Source organism: Pongo abelii, chromosome 13 (genome assembly GCF_028885655.2).
Source record: "Pongo abelii isolate AG06213 chromosome 13, NHGRI_mPonAbe1-v2.0_pri, whole genome shotgun sequence".
Lineage (NCBI taxonomy): Eukaryota > Metazoa > Chordata > Mammalia > Primates > Hominidae > Pongo > Pongo abelii.
The window spans coordinates 127,078,488-127,099,394 of NC_071998.2; the positions used below are offsets into that span (position 1 = coordinate 127,078,488).

The 20,907-nt window shown below is 59.9% G+C and overlaps 1 protein-coding gene across 1 annotated transcript in view; it reads left to right on the forward strand.

Annotated features, from left to right (window-relative positions):
* The window catches only part of KCNT1 (potassium sodium-activated channel subfamily T member 1), a 94,156-nt gene that overhangs the window by 2,581 nt on the left and 70,668 nt on the right, over nucleotides 1-20,907 (forward strand). The window contains exon 2 of the mRNA XM_063714531.1: nucleotides 10,124-10,267. Within this exon, the coding sequence (XP_063570601.1) occupies nucleotides 10,124-10,267 (144 nt within the window). The remainder of the gene's footprint in view (nucleotides 1-10,123; nucleotides 10,268-20,907) is intronic.

The following is a 20,907-nucleotide window of genomic DNA, read 5'->3' on the forward strand; positions in this document are numbered from 1 at the left end:
CAGGTCTTTACGGGCCTCTGGCCCCCTTTGTGGCCTCCAGGCTCCCTGCTCCCATCCCCGTGCCGTGGAGTCCCAGGCCCTCAGCTGCCTCCCCACAGGCCCTGGAGATGACAGCTGCTGCAGGAGAGGGAGGGGCCAGTGGGCCCGGTGGCCCCAAAGCTGGCAAGTGCCAACCCCCTGCCCAGCACACTTCGCATCAGAGCCCCTGCCAGGCCTTTCCTGAAAATACCAGTTCCCAAGCAACCCTGCTCCAGGGCGGGCCTGGGACCCTCTAGGCCCTGATGGGATCGGGCCCTGGCATCCTGCCAGGGTACATGCCTGGCCCAAGGTCCCGACCGGCCCTCCAGGCCCATATTAGGCAGCAGTGCCTTCAGCAGCAGGAAGTAGCTCAGGGCCCATGGGAAAGGTTTGAGGGCCCAAGGTACCGACCGCCCAGCACTGGCCGGCAGGAGGGACGGCTTGGGCCACGGGGAACTCAGGGGTCTGCTGTGGCCCCGGAGTGGCCACAGTAACAGCTCAGGAGGACAGAGGTGAGTGAGAAGGGAGTGGACGGGGTCCCCACGAGGGCCTCTGCTTCTGTTCCAGTGGCTGGCCTGGGTGTGGCCTGTGTCCTCGCACCTGGCAGTCTCCAAGTGTGCTGGTCTGGTTCACCCACCGTATGGGGAGCTCTTGATTAACACAGAAAATTACTTGGGACAAGCCTGGTGTGGCAGCAGCGGGGACTTGCTGTGGGGCCATCTCATGCCCTCGGAGGGTGTTGGGGGGTGTCCCAGGCTGTCCCCTGAGGCTTTTTGTCCTGCTTCCCAGGGATGCAAACTTGCAGGCTTTGCCCCAGGTGCCATCAGCCCTGGGAGGGGTGGCACTTCTGTGTCTCCCACAAACAATCCCAGGTTTCTCTGCAACAGGAAAGTTTGTCCAAGTGTGTCCCAGCCCTGCATGGGTGAGGGATGCTGAACGGGTATCATGTACCCAAAAACAAGTGCTGTGTGTGCCTGTGAACCTGGGCGCTCCGTGAGCCAGGCAGGCGCACCGTGGGCACGTGTGTGAGAGCTGGAGGAGGATGTGTGGGGCCCGCCAGCCAGCTTGTGTGACCTTGAAGTCACTGGTCATGAGACTGGGGAAAGGCAGGGCTCAGTGTGCCCGTGCTAGGTGGCTGGGTGCCAAGGCCCGGTTAAATGGGCATCTTTCAAAGGTGTCTTGGGACCTCTCCCAGCTGTGTGTGTGGGTAAGACCACCCATGTTCACCCAGACCCACTTCCACCTGTGGAACTTGGAAGTGAGCCAGCGGGGCTGGAACTGAGGCCAGGCTGTGATTGGCCCAGGGAGGTGAGACCAGTACTAGCAACTGGCAAGTGTAACAGGTTTGCAGGGGACAGTGGCAGGGCAGAGGCCGCGAGCTTCCTGGGGTAGGTCCCTGGGAAGGCCTTCCTTGAGAGGGAGTCTCCAGCTGCTCCCTAGATCGGGGGCAGAAGGTGGGGAGGTAGGAGAGGAGGGTGGCCTCACTGGAGCAGAGGCAGGGACATCAGGAGATGGAGGGCATTGCAGGACCAGGGTCTGGACTGGCACAAGGCGGGCGCCCCGGGAGGAGCAGAGGGCCTGGAGGAGTTTCTGGGAACTGTGTCTGTGAGGTTAGTCCATCCCAGCACTGAGATGCAGTAGCTGTGTCAGCTCTGGCGAGTCACTTCACCTCTCTGGGCCTCAGTTTCCTCATCTGTAGATTGGGAGTGCTAGCATGGACCTTACGAGGTTGTGTTGAGCCCATGCTGACAGCACATACTCGGTGTTTACAAAGCTGTGTTGGCGTCGGGAGCTTGCACGCTGGCCAGTTCGTCTTTGCCTCGTCACGCACCAGCCTGTGTTGACACATGAGAGCTAAGCATTTGTCCAGTGACTTCCTGAGATGGATTCTTAAAAGTGGAATTGCCCGGTCGAAAGATTCCCAGTGTTAATGTTTGCCACATGGCCCACGGCCCCCAGGGGTGGGAATGGCTCCCCCTCACAACAGTGCCAGGGTGCGGCGTGTGCCAGCTGCCACCACCTCCTCCTTGGCACCGTCACCCTGGGGTACCTGTGTTCTGCCAGGCACCACTGAGGCCTCGGAGGCTGAGACACAGCTGGCCCCTTGGTGCCCAGGAAAGGCACACAGGCCTCCTCCTTTGTAGCCACTCTGGGGCACTCCACAAGAGGGGCAGAGAGGGCTTCCATCTGCCTGTGACTCGCTCCAGGAGCCAGAAGTGGGTCCTCGTGCTTCACAGGCACCAATAGTGCTTTTGCCTGGGGCAGACCCAAGCTGTGACAGACAGCCAGGGCTCAGACCACCACACACAGCGGCTTTCCAGTGGAGTTTCCTGACTCCAGCCACATTGAGGGAGGGGGCTGAGGCTGGGGCAGGTATTGGGAGCGCCAGTGAGTTGGTCATTTTCTGAGCATGATGGAAGCTCAGGGTACGGGCCCCTAGATGGAGCAGGGGCCCTGTGCCTCGGCCTCCCTAAAGCGGCCCAGCCTTCCCAGAGTTTATTGGTGCTGAGGAAATGGAAGCCCCACTTGTGCCTCAGTTTCCAGAGAGGCCCAAGGCCAGGCACAGTGGGCCATGCTGTGGTCTCAGCGCTTTTGGAGGCTAAGGCGGGAGGATTGTTTGAGGTCAGGAGTTCGAGACCAACTTAAGCAACATAGCAAGACCCCTGTCTCTACAAATAAATAATAAATAAATAAATAAAAATTAAGATCAGATAAGGCCCAGTGCACCCCTGCAGGCCATGCCAGCCCTTAGGTGATCAGCATGGCCAGCACAGGGACCTGGCACAGTTCTCTGGGGTAATGAGCAGGGGCACGGTGGTGCCTCCGACAGCTGTGGGAGAGGGGCAGCTTCTCCTCCAGGTGCAGCCCCCACCACGGCCTCCCCACCCTCAGGCTGTCCACCCTAGCAGGGCTGTCCCCAAGGGTCCCCTGCCAGCTCCAGGCTGTGCTCCTTGCTATGATCACCATTGCCCCCAGCAGCCAGCTCAGCTCGAGGGTACTGACAGCTGACGTGTGCAGTCACCAAGCATCTCCCAGCAGCCACAGCGTGGCCGGGGGCAGGGGCTGTGGGCTGATGCAGCTAGAGAACAGGGTGTGGCCTGTGAGAAGAACCAGCCAAGGGTCCCGGGTACCCAGGACCCTGAGATGGACTTGCCATCTGACCCTGAGTGACCAGCATACTGCTGCCTGCTACAGGGGGTGCGGACAGCAGAAGAGCTCGCCTGAGTGACCAGCACACTGCTGCCTGCTACAGGGGGTGCGGAGAGCAGAAGAGCTCGCCTGGCGTCTGGCCCAAGCCCAGGCTTCTGCCTCCTCTGACAACCTTGGGCACGGGTCCAGGGGTGATGGCCCCCACAGCCTCACCTGGGGCCCCTGTGTCCACTGTGCTGCTGGCCTTCCCCTCTTCCCTCCGGGCTGGGAGAAAGCTGCTCTGAAGTCTGTCTGGATAAATCTACAGCTTGATTTCGGCTCTTCCATGTGTTCTGAGGTTTCACTTTGGATCTTAAAGCATCTCAGGAGATGGTGCTGAGCAGCCACCCTCGCATGGGCAAGAAGCCCCTCCCCTAAAGAGAGACGTCACCCAGGACGCTTGCCTGCCCAGCTGCCTGGGCATCTCGAGCAGCTCTGACTTTTTCATCATTGTGCAAAGGAAGCATTGAGTTTTTCTGCCATAGTCAGCAGAGAGGTTCTGCAGCTTTGCACTTGCTGGACACTAAGCCCAGCACTCAAGACGCCCCCACCACAGTGATGCTGTGCCGACCTGGGGGACTCTCCTGGGTGCAGGGTAGGGATGGATGCCCACGCGCATGCAGGCACATGCACACAGATCCGTGTGCATGCACACATATGTCCACATGTGCACGTGCATATACCCATGTACATGTATGCATACATGCACATATTCATACACATACCTCTGCATGCACATACATGCTCATTTACACACACATCAGCATGCATGTGCGTATTTACGTGCTTACATGTGCTCGTCTCCCTCCTCCCTGACTTCTCTGTCAAACATGGCTCGCCCAGCTCCTGGAAATTTTGAACTGAGTGTGAACAAGAATGTATTTTAGGAGAGAAACCTCATTCCCTTAGCCAAAGACAGTCACAATCTTTTTTTGTTGTTGTTTTTTCAGACAGAATCTAGCTCTGTCACCCAGGCTGGAGTGCAGTGGCGCAGTCATGGCTCACTGCAGCCTCAACCTCATGGGCTTAAATGATCCTCCCACTTCAGCCTCCTGAGTAGCCGGAACTACAGGCACCATGCCTGGATAACTTTTGTTATTTTTTGTAGAGGAAGGTTTTTGCCATGTTGCCCAGGCTGGTCAGGAACTCCTGGGCTCAAGTGATCTGCCTACCTCGGGCTCCCAGAGTGCTGGAATTACAGGCGTGAGGCACCGTGCTGGGCCACAAGCAATGTTAAAAGAATTCTTTGCGGGAAAGGACATTTCATCCAGGACTTCCTATGCTGATCCTGAGAGGCAGGCTCCTTGCTTCTTTCTGAGCCCCAACCGGGGCAGAAATAAGGGCCTGGTGATGCTGGAGTTTAGGGAAGGACATCTTTAGCCCTTAGCTGTTCCGTTTGCCATAATACACGTCATGCATGATGTATTCACTTTGCCAGGCACAATGGGTGAGACACTGCCCTAGAACCCCACGCTGCCCCCAGCACTGTGGCTGCCAGTGTGTGGGGACAGTCTCTGTATCACCTACAAGCTGGGTGCCCAGAGAAACCCACCTCTTCTTTAGGGTTCTGTGGAAAGAGGTCGTGTTTCGTTTTTAAATGGGGTTCATTATGTCATTCTGTTTGTGTAGTGATGCATCCATGCAGGCTCACAGACACCTGTGCCTTCGCAGAGCAGTCTTGGCTGTAGCTGTCAGCCGCTCCTGTATTCAGGGACGTGCAGGCTGTTTGCAGTGTTCACCTTCATACGTGAGGCCGTGATGAAAATCCATGCCTGGGCCTCCTCGGACACAGATCAAAAATGTCTCCAGGTAGAGGTTCCAAGTTGGAGAGGACCCACGATTCCATCATAATTAATCCACTGCTCCCAGTCAGCTGGACACTGCACAAGAGCCCTGGCTTGCAGAACCCCCCGTTCTCTAACCACAGCCCATCACTGGCGCAGGAGACTGTCCAACTCTGCATCTCTGTAATTATTAGCTAAGTGGCTTGTCTTTACTTGTGCGTTGTTTTCCGTTCCTCTTCTTTGAACCTCACTCATCCATCCTTTGAGTTGTTTTCTTTTTTGAGACGGAGTCTCGCTCTGTCACCCAGGCTGAAGTGCAGTGGTGCGATCTCAGCTCACTGCAACCTCCGCCTCCTGGGTTCCAGCAATTCTCCTGCCTCAGCCTCCCGAGTAGCTGGGATTATAGGTGTGCGCCACCACAACCAGCTAATTTTTGTATTTTTAGTAGAGATGGGGTTTCACCATGTTAGCCAGGCTGGTCTCAAACTCCTGACCTCAGGTGATCCACCTACCTTGGCCTCCCAAAGTGCTGGGATGACAGGCTTGAGCCACCTCACCCGGCCATGTTTTCTGCCAGATTGTTTTCCTTTCCACGGGACCTGTAGGCACTGGGCTGTGTTCTGATGATTATTCTGTTGCAGATATGTTCTTCCTGTTGGTCGCTTGTTCTTTCCTTTTGCCAGTGATGTCTTTTGTTAAACAGCAGTGTTTTGTTCAGATGTAGAAGCTTTTATAAATCTATTCCTCTTGGAATAGATGATTTTTGGGTTTTGTGTATTAAATAAAAGGCCTCTCAGCTCTGAACACTTTTCCCTGTATTTTCTTTCCATCTTGTCCTTGGTTTGGGGCTGCAGCATGGGGTCTAATCTTATTTTATCCAACACAAGACACGTTGCATAGCATAGGCTGGAGCCAGGTACTGGGTTCAAGCACCGGCCCTCTCGAGGCAAGGGGAGAAATGATAAACAAAGATAAATAAGGAACAAGGTCAAGTGTGTTTCTGAAGTTCTCCGGCCTCCATTTCTCCATCAACACAACGGGAAGGATGTCACCCCTCCAGATATTTGCGACCGTGACTTGAGTCAGGACAGGTGGAGCTGTGCTCGTTCCAATACTGTAGGACCGAGGAGTGCCCCCCGCCTCCTTTCTCAAGCCTGGATTCCAATGTGGGCTTCAGCCGGTCAAGGCACTCTGCTGTGTCTCACTGCTGTCTGTCTTTTCTTGGGCCAGACCGCAGAGCGTCAGCTGCTGTGGCTGGACATTGGTGCTGGCAGCAGAAGACGAGGGCCTTCTCTGTTCCTTCTCACAACCGTTGTGGCTGTTCTTGCACGTATATTCTTCAGGATTAATTTTTGAAACAGTTCATCAAATTCTGAGAAAATAGTGATGCACTCTTGATTGGCGGTGATTCCCTGTACCCGTGTGTTTGGAGAAGGGACTGTTGGACCCTCGGGAAGAAGACTTCCGTCTCCCGCCAGCGACAGCTTCCAGTCCATCTCTCGGGAATGCCGTGCGCCCCTGTGGGTTTGGGGCAGGGTGGAGCCCGGGTTCAGAGCTCCTGCGCCTGCTGTGAGCAAGGCTGTCTCCCGGTGGCCCTCTGCTCTTGCTCTCCGTGGTGCTCCTGAGTTGGCCGCCATACTAGGTTCCGTATTTGCTCTAGTAGGTTTTCAGTTGATTCCTCTTGGGTTTTCCAGTAAGCAATCATGCCAACTCCAAACAGAGCCCCCTTCATGACTTCTTCCTTTTATCCTTTTTCTCACAGCAGTGCACAGATGAGGCCTCCGTTATGGTGGCACGGGCAGCCTCGCATTCCCAACTGGAACGGGAATGCCCAGGGCCTTTGGCGGGAGAAGCTTGTCTTTAAGCACTTTGTCAGACAGCCCTGGCTCCGTGGCCACCGGGGACAGATGCAGGGGGAGTGAGAAGCAGGCACTCCCGGCTATCAGAAGAGCCCCCCAGCTGGCCAAAGGCAGCACAGCCCTAGGTGAACCTGGACCTGGCCCCCACCTCAGCGCCTCTGCTGGGACCTCAGTGACACTCCTTGGGCTCTGGGAGCCACTTGTCCTTGCCAGGCACTAGGGATGGAGACTATCCTGGCTTCTGAGAACTGTTCTCAGGATTCCATGCCACCACCTGGCTTGCCAGGGGGCCTGGCATGCAGCTGGCTTTCAGTCCATGGCAGCTGGCACTGAGCACAGCTGCCGGGCTCCCCTCTGACAGGGTTGTCAGGGTCAGTGCACGTGACTACGTGTGCACCAAACAGTTGACGGGGACTTCCTGTTGCCGTGCCCAGGTGTGGGCTGCCTTGCTCATTCTTGGCCTCTCCAGATGGATTCCAAAAGTCAGTGTCCCCAGCCTGAGCTCGCTGATGGGCCTCAGCTGAGTGGAGGGGGCACGCTGGGCGCCGGCCATCCTGGGTCATAGCCTTTGTCCATGAGAGCTCAGCCAAACTGCTGGCCACGCTACACCTGCTGTAGCTGAAGCACTCACGTGCAGGCCCTGTTCCGAGTGCCTCAGGCGTGCTGTCTGGTTCCATCTTCACAGTCGTCCTGTAAGGGAACAGGCGTCAGTATCTCCCTTCACACATGAGCAAACAGGCTCAGGGAGGTGAAGTGACTCGCCGGGGGCTGCCCAGCAGGACTGATGGGCCAGGACTGAGCCGTGCTCATGCCAGCGGGACTCTTGCCCCTCTCTGCGCCTGCAGGGTGTGTGCTGACAGCCCAGAGAGTCCCCAAGAGGAGCAGGGGGTGCTCCGAGCCCCTGGGCTGCCCCGGCCTTGCCTAGGGGGTGTACTCTGTCCCGTCACCTCAGCCCTGGCTCCAAGGGGTGTGTGAGTCCCACAGGTTGAGCTCCACACCTTGTCCAGAGAGTAGTGTAAGGACTGAGGAGATGGACACCTTCCTTAAGCCACCAAACACAGAATTTTTATGGAAATTGGTAATTATTTGGCACAGCCATCACTCAGAAAATACAAAGATCATGGATATGGCCTTGGGGGTCCTAGATTTCCTCCAGGGCCCCTTGGGTCACACAGAGAGGACAGCGCAAGAGAAGAAGGGGTGCAGAATTCGAGGTGGGCCCCAGGGTCCCCGTGTCTGGCTATGCCAGGGTTGTGTTCCAGTTCCACCTGAACCAGCTTCGGCAGGGACCGGACCCCCCAACACTCCCCTATCCCCCTGTGCCCCAAAAAGCTGGCCGATATAGGCCTTCCTGCTTGGGAAAAGTCTCAACCAGACCCCAAGGACACGGGGAGCAGCTGCTCTGCTGCTGTCCTCCTGCGATGGGCACCTTTCCCAGAGACCCTGTAGCCCCGGCCCTCAGCCAACACAACAGCCAAGTATTTTCAAGGTTTCTGGCTCTGTGAGGGGAACAAGGCAGGATGCCAGGAGGCCTGCGGGACACCTGCTCATGGCCGTGTGCTCACTCAAGTGTCAAAGCGGCTTCCCGAGGGAGGAAGGGCAGCTTGTCCTTGTCACCCTCCCCAGGCTGCATCTGGGAAGCAGGGGTGGGGCCAGGTCTCTGGACTCCTGGTGCACTTCCTTCCCCCGGTGACTCCTGAAGCAAGCCAAGGTCCAACCCCCTGAGCTTGTCCATGGGCCCTGCCAAGACTGGGCCTTGAGGCCAGGAGGAGGAACCAGAGCCGCTCAAAAGGCAGACGGGGCGGGGACGGGAGGAGGCAGCCACGCCTGAGGAGCTGGCAGTCTCTTGGGGTTTTGCCATTGAAAGGGGCTTTCAGTAAGGAAGGCACAAAATCAAGAAAATAGAGCCCCGACCCCTGGCCACGTGGTTCCCCTGCCTGCCTGCACCTCCCCATGGCCCAGCCAGCTTGTGACTAAGGAAAAACATGCAGCTACGCTGATGCAATTAGGAAAATGTTATTTTTCAAACGCTGCCAGATCCTGGGGGTTGAACCTGTGACCTCATAACAAGGAGCAGGGTTTGGGGCACACACCTGCTGCCTGCAGCTTCAGCCTGGGGTGCCCATAGCTCCTTGCCTGCTGCTTGTCTGAGGGTTAGGGGACACAGGAGAGGCACTTGGTGGGGGCTCAAGGAATGTGCCCACCCCGCCCGACTTGAGGGGAGAGAGGAGAGTTTTGTAGCGTCCCTGGACCTGGTGTTCCAAGTGAGTAGCTTCCGTGCAGGGCCTATGGGCACAGCACGGGGAGCTGGGTGTGGTCAGAGCCTCCTGCCCCTGCCTGTGGGGGAGCCAGTCCCCTCCATCCCCCCCCTGCTGGCCTTGCAGCCTTGAACTAGGGTCGGCCTGGGCCAGGTAAGGAGCTCCCTGCCCCTCAGCTCCTGCTTCTCCTGGAGCAGCCCAAACTCACTTCAATGGGGGACATGGGGACAGGAAAGATGCAAGACCCCTGTAAGATACCTGCCTGGGCCCCCAAGAACTGCAGACCAGCAGTGGTCCTCCCACTCTACCCGGTGTGCCACGATGCCCCTACCCTGTGCTGCCAGCTCTCTGTGTCTGTTTGATCCCTCATCTGGTGACAGTGGCAGGGCAGCTCAGGGCCCAGAGGGCCTAGCAGCCCCCCGGGGTTCTGACCTGAGCTGAGCTGCTCCGCCTGGGGAGGCTGCAAACAAGGGTGTCTTCTTAGGCCTGCTGGTCACTCCACCCTCATCCCTCAACAGCCTGAGGGTCTGAGACGGGGGTCTCTGGGGCTGGACCCTGAAAGAAGGTTGAGCAGCCGGCCTCGGCAAAGACCCTGGGGACGGGGAGGGGAGCTGGGGAGTTGGGAGGGGTTGCAGGGGTCTGGCGGGGCTTCAGAGCAGGGGGAGGGCCTCCAACCCGGCTCTTGGGGGATCAGGGAGGAGTGGTGCGCGCCTGTCCCTGAGCTGGCCATGACCGCTCCTGTCCCCCTTACCTCCTGCCAAGCCTCGGGGCCGCTTTGGAGGGAACCCCGCCCCCTGCCCCTGCGCAGCCCCCGCCCTAGCCCCAGCCCGGCGCAGCCGGTACCGCGCGCCCCCGCCCGCATGTGCCGCCAGGCCCGCCCCCGCCCGGCCGCCCGCCCGGTGGGTCGCGGTGGCCGCGGGCTGTGCTGCGCGGGCCGGGCCTGGCGGGCCGGGGGGCTGCGCGCGTCCGCGAGGGCGCCCGGCGCGGGCTGAGGGGCGCTGGCGTGTGCCCGCAGGCAGCCCTGCGCGGGGGACGGCGCGCTCCTGGACACCGCCGGCTTCAAGATGAGCGACCTGGACTCGGAGGTGCTGCCCTTGCCGCCGCGCTACCGCTTCCGGGACCTGCTGCTGGGAGACCCGTCCTTCCAGAACGACGACAGGTAGGGACGCCGCGGGGGGGGCCGGGGTCGCCGTCCCGGGGCCGCCGCACGCCCGGAGCTGTCCGCGGTGCTGACGGCCGGTCCCGCGCGCCCCCGCAGCCGCCGGCGCCCTTCAACTTTTCCCGGCTTCTGGGGACGCAGAAGTTTCGGAGGGGGTGGGGGCAGGGGGAAGCATCTTCTCGGGAGGGGGTCTCCGGAGGAGGGCGCGGGATGCTCGGAGCTGCGGAGTCTTCCAGAGCCCGACTTGGGGCGCGGAGGCGGAGGGCGGCCTGGCCTTCCGGTGTCTGCTCCCAGCCGCCAGCACCCCAGTTTTTCTGGTTTTGGGGGCAAGCCAGGGCCGGAAGCGCCCCGGTGGCGGAGCCCGCAGCCTGGCTGAGGGCTGGCGTCCTCCAGGCTCAGGCAGCGGTCCTTGATTAATTATTCAATGAGGGAGCTTGTCCTTCAGGTTCGTGACCTGGTCACTCGTTCCGAGTCACAGTGTCCCCGTCCCCTCAACATCTCCTGGGCTAAAAAGGCAAAATGAATTGTGTCTTTCAGTTAAGGACCAACAGGATGAGCCCATGAGAATAATTCATCCGCTGAGGGGGCTGGCAGGAAGCTGGAAGAAATGTTGCTTTTCTCTCCTCCTTTTCCCCAAATAGCTGTCTTGGGTAAACACCCAGCACTTTAGCTCTGCCAGGCTCCGGGGAGGCGCTTTTTTGCCTGTAAGTACTCTGAGGACTCAGGCGGAGCTGGAGCCCGCGGGGGCTTCAGGTCAGGAACCGCTCCCCTTCCAGCGGGTAGGGTACGACAGGGTCGGGGTTGTCACTGTCTCCAGGGCTCCGTCACCACCCAGCCCTGGGCTCCGTCACCACCCAGCCCTGGGCTCAGCTAGCAAATCCGCAGTTTCCCCCAACAACGCAGTTATTCAGGTTAGCACACAAAGTACACGAGGTTGAAAATGGTCAGGACACAAACTGAGCTTTCAGAGTAATCTACTGCTGAAACCGCAGCTGAAAAAGAAATCATGTTTGTAACTAGGGTCAGTCCTAGGGACTGTATCCACGAGGACCATGAAGATTTGTAAAAAGGGGGTCTTAAAACCCCTCTGCCTGCGGGGAATGGAATATTCTACCTGACCTCCCATAACATTCGGTTGTGTGAACCAAGAGTCGGGAGTGGGGACTGAGCCCAGTCTTCATCCACTCAGAATCAGGGAGTGCGCATCCTGCAGAGAGGCCTTTTAAACTTGGTTTTTTATCTTGTTGAACTCAGTGCTCTAATCATGAGCCCACCTAAGCGCAAATGCCCAGGTGAAGAGTTTAGTTTTCCTCCCTGTGTGGGCAGAGGGCAGTCAGCCAGGCTGCTCCCAGGGCGATGTGCATGGCTGGGAGGCTGTCCTAGCAGCCACACAAAGCTTCCCTAGGCCGAATCCGTGGACTCAACATCTTTCTAAGCCAGCACCAGCCCCTCAGGTGCCTGTTCAGCTGGGACTTGGTTAATTCTTGAAAACAGCAGCCCTGGGAGATCCTTCCGATATTGGGCAGGAAGTGGTGTCCATCCGCCTAATGGTGCCTGGGGCTCCCAGATGACTCGATAACGCCTGTGGCTGTGGTTGATCTAATTGTAATGCTGTATTCCTGAGTGTTCAGGAGTGGACAGCAGAGGCTTTTGCTGTCTGCCTAGAGAGAACCATGCCCATCCCTGGGAGAGGAGAAGCTGGCATGGGATTTCACAATGAGTCCCTGATCCTGGGTGTGGTTTTTAAAAATTGTGGTAAAATACATAAAACAGAATTTACCGTTAGTGACATTTAGTACACAACACTGTGCCACCCTCACCACTGTAATTCAAGAACATTTGTATACCCTAGAAGGAAGCTCCTTACCACTGGGACTCACTCCCCAATGCTCCCTTATCCCCCAGCCCCTGGCAGCCACCAATTTGCATTCCAGTGGTCTTGGTGTGCTGTGCCCAGTGGTCACATGGGTTGTGTGCCGATGGTATTAGGAGGTGGACCGCTGGATGTGTGTGGCTGTGTGTGCAGGCTGGTGCGGGGCTGTTGGTCCTCTCCAGGAAAGGCCCATGGGGTACAGGGCATCTGTGCCACCCCACAAGTGCCCTGCTCTCTCTGGTTGGAAATGAAGTATACAGTGAGGTTCTATTGGAGGGAGAGTGGCCAGGGGTGTAGAGCATTAAGGCTGTGTGGTCACTGTACCTGTCCTGTGGCGCTGTCCCTCAAGATGGCCTCAGAGATGCTGTGCTGCATACCTTTCCTCGTGTGTGAAGGATGAGAGGGGACCTGGCCCTGTGGTGTTGGTGTCTGTAGGACGGGAGGGGAGGGGACCTGGCCCTGTGGTGTTGGTGTCTGTAGGACGGGAGGGAGGAGACCTGGTCCTGTGGTGTTGGTGTGTATAGGAGGGGAGGGAGGGGACCTGGCCCTGTGGTGTTGGTGTGTATAGGAGGGGAGGGAGGGGACCTGGCCCTGTGGTGTTGGTGTCTATAGGACAGGAGAGAGGGGACCTGGCCCTGTGGTGTTGGTGTGTATAGGACGGGAGGGGAGGGGACCTGGCCCTGTGGTGTTGGTGTGTATAGGACGGGAGGGGAGGGGACCTGGCCCTGTGGTGTTGGTGTCTATAGGACAGGAGAGAGGGGACCTGGCCCTGTGGTGTTGGTGTGTATAGAACGGGAGGGGAGGGGACCTGGCCCTGTGGTGTTGGTGTGTATAGGACGGGAGAGGAGGGGACGTGGTCCCTGTGGTGTTGGTGTGTATAGGAGGGGAGGGGAGGGGACCTGGCCCTGTGGTGTTGGTGTGTATAGAATGGGAGGGGAGGGGACCTGGCCCTGTGGTGTTGGTGTCTATAGGACGGGAGGGGAGGGGACCTGGCCCCTGTGGTGTTGGTGTGTATAGGATGACAGGGGAGGGGACCTGGCCCCTGTGGTGTTGGTGTCTATAGGATGAGAGGGAAGGGGACCTGGCTCCTATGGTGTTGGTGTCTATAGGACGGGACAGGGAGGGGACTTAGCTTCCCTCTGAGAGTGGTTCCCCACTTTTCACCTCTGAGAGGAAGCCTGGGCCTGGTGGAGATGGTGGCCTTGGGCACCCCGAGATCTGGAAGATGGGGGGCTGCTGGTCGGCTGGTCTCCAGCCCGGTTCCCAGCAGCTCTGCCCGGCTCCCCGTGGAGGCTGCGGGGGCCGGTGAGGCTGGCTGGGCACAGTACAGGAGTGGGCAGCTTTCCGGGGGCGCAGGGGCAAGTGAGTTGGGGGCTTCTGCCTGAGTCACCTGCCGGCTCGCCAGCCACCCCCCTGCACAGCTGAACCCACTCCTCACGTGGACTCAGGCCTTCCTGAGAAATTGCCTCGACTGGATGTAGGAGAGGGTGCCCTAGAGGCCTGGGAGCCCGGGGAACCCCCACTTCCCCCACCCAGGAATGGCAGCTCCTTGGTCTCAGCAGCAGGCTGGGGGGCTCTCCTCTCGAAGACAGCTCAGGGAGCCTGGCCTGAAGGGTTTCTCTTCCTCAAACCTTCTTTGCCCAAAGGGGCCTGCTTCAGCCTCCATGGCAGGGTTGGGTGAGTCTGGCCTGGCCTCTTTCATGACCCCCAATGCTGGAATGGGTAGGCAGCAATGAGGGAAATCAGGATGCCACCAGGGGTCCTGAGGTCACCCAAGCCCTCTCCTATCCATAAGGACATGCACGTGGGGACCCCAGCCCTGGCTCTGTGGAAACCCCAAGCTGACCTGGAGGAGGGGATCGGCCGCCTGGAGGAACCTCCTGGGTGCTTGGGGTGGGGTCTGATGCCTCTACCTGCCATTAGAACCCACCCCATCTCTCCTCATCTTCCTCCTCATCCCCAGTGGCTGTGCCTTCGCCCTCCTGGAGTGGAGACCAGGGGTCGTCTGCCTGGCCTGGTGGGACCCCCTTCCTGTGTACCACAGTGACTCACAGGGGCGGTGTGAGGTGGGAGGACATGCTTATCTGAATGCAGGAGGGAGCGCAGGTCTGGAGGCCATGGGGGGCCCAGGTCTGAGAGGGCTGAGCCCAGCAAGACCTGCCTGCCGGCTCTGGGTGAGAGAGCCCTTAGGTGGAGGGGAGGGGACGCTGGGATGGGGTCCCGGGCTGTGGACAGAAGGGCTGGTGTGCCCGGACACAGCAGCACAGGCTCCGCTCGGGCCCCTGAGGGACCAGCGTGGTGGCTTGGCCATGGGGGTGTCTGAGGTCTGGGTAAGGTGGAAGTGCCTCTTGGTCTCTCTCTGCCCCAGGGGAAGAGGTTGGGGGCAGGGAGACCCAACCACCAGCACAGGGCAGGTGCGATGTGGGGGCTCAGCACAGACTGGCACCCCTCACGCCCTCCCTGTTTCTACCCCGGGGCAGGCTCTGTGAGGGGAGCGGGTGCTGTGAGCGAGCAGGTGGGCGGGCAGGACTCGGGCTTCCTGTTTCCCCGGGGAGTAGAGCCTCTGGCGGTGAGTCACCACAGCCTCCATCACCCGTGGCCTTGGACAGAGAAGAGCTCGGTGGGCCGTGTGGCAGAGGAGGCTGTACTGCTGGGCAGGCCGCTCCCAGCGGGGATAACCCAGCCCGTCGGTACCGCCCGGTGGAGGAAGTGGGCAGAGTTGGGAGCTCACTCGCCTCAGGGACCTGATGAGGTCCTGGGTGGACCCTCACCACTGCCTACCAGATGGTGTCTCGGGTGCTCCCGGCGAGCAGCATTCAGCCACAGTCCACCTGCGCTCAGGCTCTGGAACCCCTTGAGCCATGCTGAGAGTCTCACTGCCCCCCTGCCTGGGAGACCGGGGGCAGCTGATGGAGGCCCTGGCCCTCCCAGCCAGAGCCAGCTCTTGAGAGTGTCCTGGAAGCCTAAGTGAGCATCATGGCCCTTGGAGGACACAGACTTGGGCTCTTCTTCCGCAGAGGGGTTAACAGCCTCCAAAGGGCAGCTTGAGGAGCCAGCGGGACAGGGGCTGCCTGAGGGCTTGGGTCCTGGCGGTGTCCCCGAGCTGGGTCCTGGGCACCTTGTGCAGACTCCAGTTTGTGGCAGTGGAGGTGTGGCTTCCATCCTGCCCTGCACTGAGGCTTAGGAAGATGCTGTGTATCTTTTGAACACAGAACATGCTGTGCATGTTTTGGGGACACTTGGGGCTGTCACACCACAGGCCTATCTCTCCAAAGGGGCAGATTCCAGATAAGGAGTCCCAGTGGGGAGGGGTGGGGCAGGCAGCCACCCCCCGCCATGCTGCACCAGGACCTAGCCCACCGGGGCCACTGAAGCCACCATTGGAGGCAACGTCAGGGTCACCAACACTCCCAGGCATTAAGCAGGACGTGAGAGGTGCCAGGAAGGCCCTCCCCACTGGCTGGGGCTCCCGGCAGGCAAGAGGAAGCTTCGTCCCTGAGCATGGTCAGGGCCACTGCCTTGGCTCCCTAGGCCACCCCAAGCTGAGCCCAGCACCCCCCGCCATGGGGCCCAGGCACCAGGGTCAGCTGGGAAGGGAGCGGCCGCCTCGCCGCAGAAAGGCCGGCCAGAGTGCAGGCCTCCCGGGGTCAGAACACTGCCCCAGAGGGGCCTGACCAGGCTGTTTCCTTAGCTCCTCTGACAACAGAGAACGGAACTTGACTTGGTTCTCTGGAGTTGAGCAACACCAAATATTTTTTCACACAACAAGCTGAGAAGTGGACCACAAACAGGGTCCACCATTGCTGGGAACACGGGGCAGCAGGCCTGCGTGGAGGATGGACCCCTGCCGGCCCCACAGGCAGTAACTGTGGACGGGCCAGGCAGGGCTAACAGGGACCCAGCAGTGGCCTCGCAGGAGCAGGGATGGGTGCAGAAGGAGGGGGCAGCCCAGACCCCTCCCTGGCCCTGCTGGATGCACCCCTTCCATTCACCCAATCCTACCCCACAGTGAATCCAGCTGCCCCACAGGGACAGGATGGCTGGGAACAAAGAGAGGCTTGTCTCACAGGGTGAAGGCCCCACCCCAGGCCTCCAAGCAGAAAGGGGATGTCTCTAGGAACAGACCCACCCTCCGAGCACTCATCTGTCATCCTTAATAACTGAGCAATTTCCCAGCTGGTCGGGGAAGTGCCTCGAGCCTCAGGTGACTGAGTGTGCTGAGGGCCTTCTAGAATCATCCCTCCTGCAAAGAGCCTGGGATTGCATAGGTGCCCTCCTCCTGCCCAGCCCTCCCGGCTCCATCATCTCTTCCTGTCCCCTCCCCACCCCCATCATCCTGCCCCCATACACCAGCCCGGCCCCTGCTGAAGAAGCAAGGGGCCCAGGCAGCCTTCCTCCAGAGGGAGCTTTGCTCTGCTTCTCCCGGGGCTGGGGGCGGGGGTCCTGCCTGCACCCCCACCCCCACCTGCTCTCTGAAGGCCACTCTGGGACCCTGAGCTGAGAAGGCCCCAGAGCCAGCCCCAGCTACCTGAAGGGCACTGAGCTCAGAGTTTCTGCGTGAAGGCGTGAGTGGCCTGGGCAGGACCTAGAGCACAGGTCAGCTCTCCTTCGGGGGTGCTCTGGGGAAGCTAGGGCTGGGCTGCACCTGCACCACCCTGCTCCTACCTTAGGGCCCCAGGTCCCCAGTGACAGACTCAGGTGTAGCTGGAGCTTTGAAACAGACGGGGACAGTCAGGAGGAAGGGTGTGGCCAGGCCTGACCCAAAGGTGAGGGTGGGGCATGAGGGACACACGGCCGAGCCCAAGGGGCAGTGGTGGTTTAGGGGCAGTGAAGGTTCGAGGAGGAGTCAGGGAGCCATGCAGGGTGAGGGCTGGGGTGGGAGAGGCCTGGAGCTGGGTTTGGGAAGCATGGCCCCTGGACTGGAGGACCCCCAGAAGAGGCTGAAGTGGCCCCCAACACTCTCAGCCTGAGCTGCTGGGCCAGCCCCAGCCTCAAAGCCACTCAGCTCCAGCACCAGGTCCCCTGGCATGCCTCCTGCCCAGAGCTGCTGAGCTCAGGGAAACGCCAGCCTGCTCAGTCCCCGAGGGTGGTGGGGTGGGGGTGGTTATATTCAACGTTCTGCCGGGGCCATCCTGCTGTGTGCAGGGGTACTGATAGGGCAGGGAGGGGCCAGGTGGGATCCCAGTCCTGCCCCTGGCCTTCTTGCCCTGGGGCCCTTTCCAGAGCAAACACCCACAGGCTTGGGAGGACACGGCCAGCCTGAGAAATGGCCTTGGCCAGGCCAGTGGGGCCCAGGCAGGCTGGGGTCTCCTGGCCGGGGGAGGGTGCCAGCCATGCACATACCAGGAGCCAATCCCAGAGCCACAGGACCGCCTGTCTGTCTTCCCTGGACCCCCTTGGTCTGCCGCCTGCATGATTGAGTCAAGGTCTGGTTTATTGGAGCAGGAAAGGCCCGGGATGGTGTACGAAAGTTCTGGCAGGTTCCATGTGCTTTACAGTGTCCTGAGTGAATGAAATGCATGTCATGATTTTTCCAGTCCCTTTCCAGCTCAGGGTTGGTTTGCCTGTGTTGCCCCCACTCGACTATGGACAGGGCTGGAGGCCAGGCCTGCTCACCCTTGTCTCCTGGGCTCCCTACCAGGAAGCAGGGTCCTGGAAGGTGGGCCTAAGTCAGGGTGGGGGAAGGTGACGCCTCTGCTGTGGAGACTGTGGCTCCCGGGGTGGGCTCACCTTCCTCCTAGCCCTGTCCCTCCCTCCGACGGTGGGTTCCAGGGGCTTGCGTTGCCTCCAGCCCTGGGTGACCAAGGAGTGGGCAGGACCAACAGGAGGGCCACAGAGGCTGTCGGTGACCAGGGCCCACCACATGTGAACGGTGTCTTGTGGGGCATCACCTGGCTGTGGGGGCATGGAGGAGGGTCCGTGATACCCCTGGGCCCAGGGCTGGCTCAGTCCTCAGCCTATGCATCTTTATGACTTAAGCGGGGTGCTTTGGCTCCCCCAACCACATCCCAAGGATATCCAGGGAGACCCTGAGAGGGCGAATCCCGCGTCTCCTGGGGCTGCATCCCCCATCCCACCCCTGGGGCTGGCACAACGGGGCACACGGCTTCGTCACCAAGCCCATGTCCCAGAGACTCATGTGCGTGACACAAAATGAAACTCCTCCCGCATTAGTGTAAAACAGAACACAGATGCCCAGTGGGAGGGGCTGGCATCCTCCGTGTCAGGAAGCCACCATCCGTTTGGGCTTCAGGTTGTAATTCCCAATGCACTCCCTCCAGTGTTCCGTTTCCATCATCCGGCGCATCCAGCTGAAATGGAATGGGTGTAAGTGTGTTTATGCCTCGTCTCAGTCTTCCCAGCTGCTATGGAAAAGCACCACAGACCCGGCAGCCTCAGCAACAGAGATGTATTTCTCAGTTCTGGAGGCTGGAAGCCCAGGATCAAGGCACCAGCAGATCCGGCTCCCGGTGAGAGCAGCTCCCAGGCTTACACATGGCATCTTCTTGCTGCGCCCACGGGGCAGAGAATGCAGGCTCTCTGCTGTCCTCCTGTGAGGCACTGATCCCATCCCGAGGCCCCACTCTCATGACCTCATCTAAGCCTACTCACCTCCTGAAGGCCCTGTCTCTAAATACCATCCCATCAGGGGCGGGGGCTTCAACAAGGGAATCTGGGGGGCGCAATTCAGTCTGGAGCAGGCTTGGAGGGAAAGAAGGGGACGCTGCATAAGATGTCGTGGGAAATCCTCCAGGGGGTTAAGTTGCACTTTCATTTCAAATTCCTTAAACTTCAAGGGCGTCTGCCAGGTCCCTAGAGAGAGCCTCCTGTGTGCAGCTTCCCTCTCCTCTCCAGCGCTCATCAGGTCCTTCCCTGCTGGCCCCCGCTAGCCTCAGGCACTGTGTGAGTGAAGGCCGATGCCACACTGCCTGTGCCTCCCCAGCACTCAGTGACAGGCGTGGCTCTCCAAGGCGGTGAACTTGCAGAGCGCAGGAAGCTGGGGGCTGCAGAGCTCGCCTGCAGGGCAGCACCCCAGAGGCCTGGCAGGGTGGGTGAGCTGTCCCGTGACCCGTCACCCCTCTACCAGGTCCCAAAAGCAAAAGCATTGGTGGGGTGTCAGGAGTTCCAGCTGTACCTAGAAATTGTCCTGCATCCTATTCCAGGAGGTATCGTTCATCTTGGGGCCAGCACAGAGTGCCGCCTGCATGAACAGGGCCGGCGCTGGCATCCACTGCCATTGCCCAAGGCTCGGCTCCACAGGGTGGCAGGCAGGGAGGAGAGGCTGCTGCTCCCTGGCAGAACGTTCTTGTGCACCACGTGAGCGTGTGGCTCCCGAAGGGGCATTTCGTGCCTGTGCGACCGACAGCTGTGCCCGTGGGTCTGCTGCGTGGCCATGTCTACACAGGGCCTGCTGCCTCCGGAGGGACCCTGGGGCTTGGGGGGCCTCAGAGCCCTGTCAGTAGGAAGGGAGCCCTGGCTCTCCGGGTGGGTGTCTGCAGCATCTAGAGCTGTCCCGGGAAGTGCCCTGTCCCAGGGACCTTGTTACTGATGATTCTGCCAGTCTGGCAAGTCCATCAAAGGCATCACCACCTTCAGTGCCGGGCCACCCCTCGGGGGTTGCAGGCCTGGTGTCCGGCTGCCCCCGGCCCAGCACAGGTGCCTCATGTCCTTGAACAGCCCCTCCTCCAACCAGTCTGAGCGCCATGGCTCAGGGCAGCCCCGTCCCAGACCAGCGTCCACTCTCCTGAGGGTGCTGTGGGCTGGGGAAGCCCGGGTATCCCTACCACCTTCGCTCTGAGCCCGTCTCTTCCTCTCCAGATTTTCATAAGAGGCCCTGGGAAGCTCTACGCCCTCCTCCCAGCACTTCTGCTTTCCCCTCTGAATTTTTATCCATCATGGGCCCCTGAATAAGAGCTGACTGTGGGATCCAGGGCCTTCAGAGGCTTGAGAGGCACAGGGGGAGGGCACCGAGGGCCTCGCATTCCAGGCCAGCCTCAGGGTCAGGCCTCCAGGGGCCTCAACTTCGTGTCCTCCCCATGGGGTGCTTTTCATCCCCGGAGGCCAGGCTGGGGGTGGCTCAGGGGGCGCCGTCTGCACAGGTGGGGGCAGCTGTGGGCGGGTAGAGACAGCGGGCCCCGTGTGCACTCCCATCCTGAGCCCCCTGAGCCTCAAACAAGAGTGAAGGCAGCGCCCAGGGAAGCACAGGCCAACGGGGGCAGGCACAGCCTTGTGGGGGCCGGAGAACGAGGTCCTCGCCTGCAGGATCCAGGCAGGCCAGTGCTCGGCAAGGGGCGTGGCCAGTCTGCCTGTTCCTTCCTCCACCTTTGCAGGCATTCATTCAGTCATGCAACAGAGGTCGAGTTAGTGTCTGCTGTAGGCACCAGATTCAGCAAATACCAACACAGGATGCCTGGTTAAATATGACTGTCAGATAAACAGTGAATCATTTCCCAGCGGAAGTATATTCCATCCAATATCGGGGACATGCTTATGCTGAAGATGATTATTTTCCATCTGACATTGAAACCTCACCAGGTGTGTCATGTATTTCATTGGGATCCCTAGCTCAGGCCGGGTCAGCTGGGCTGAGATGAGCCGGGCTGGGCTGCCCCGAGAGGCCCAACCTGAAGACTCTGGCCACCCACCTGGATTGGAGCTTCCTCTGCACAGCCAGAGCCTGGGCTCCTGCAGGCACAGATGGGCCCCCCACCGCTGGCTTCAAGGATGACCCTGAACCTTCCCTCCAGCAGACAACAGATCTGACAGG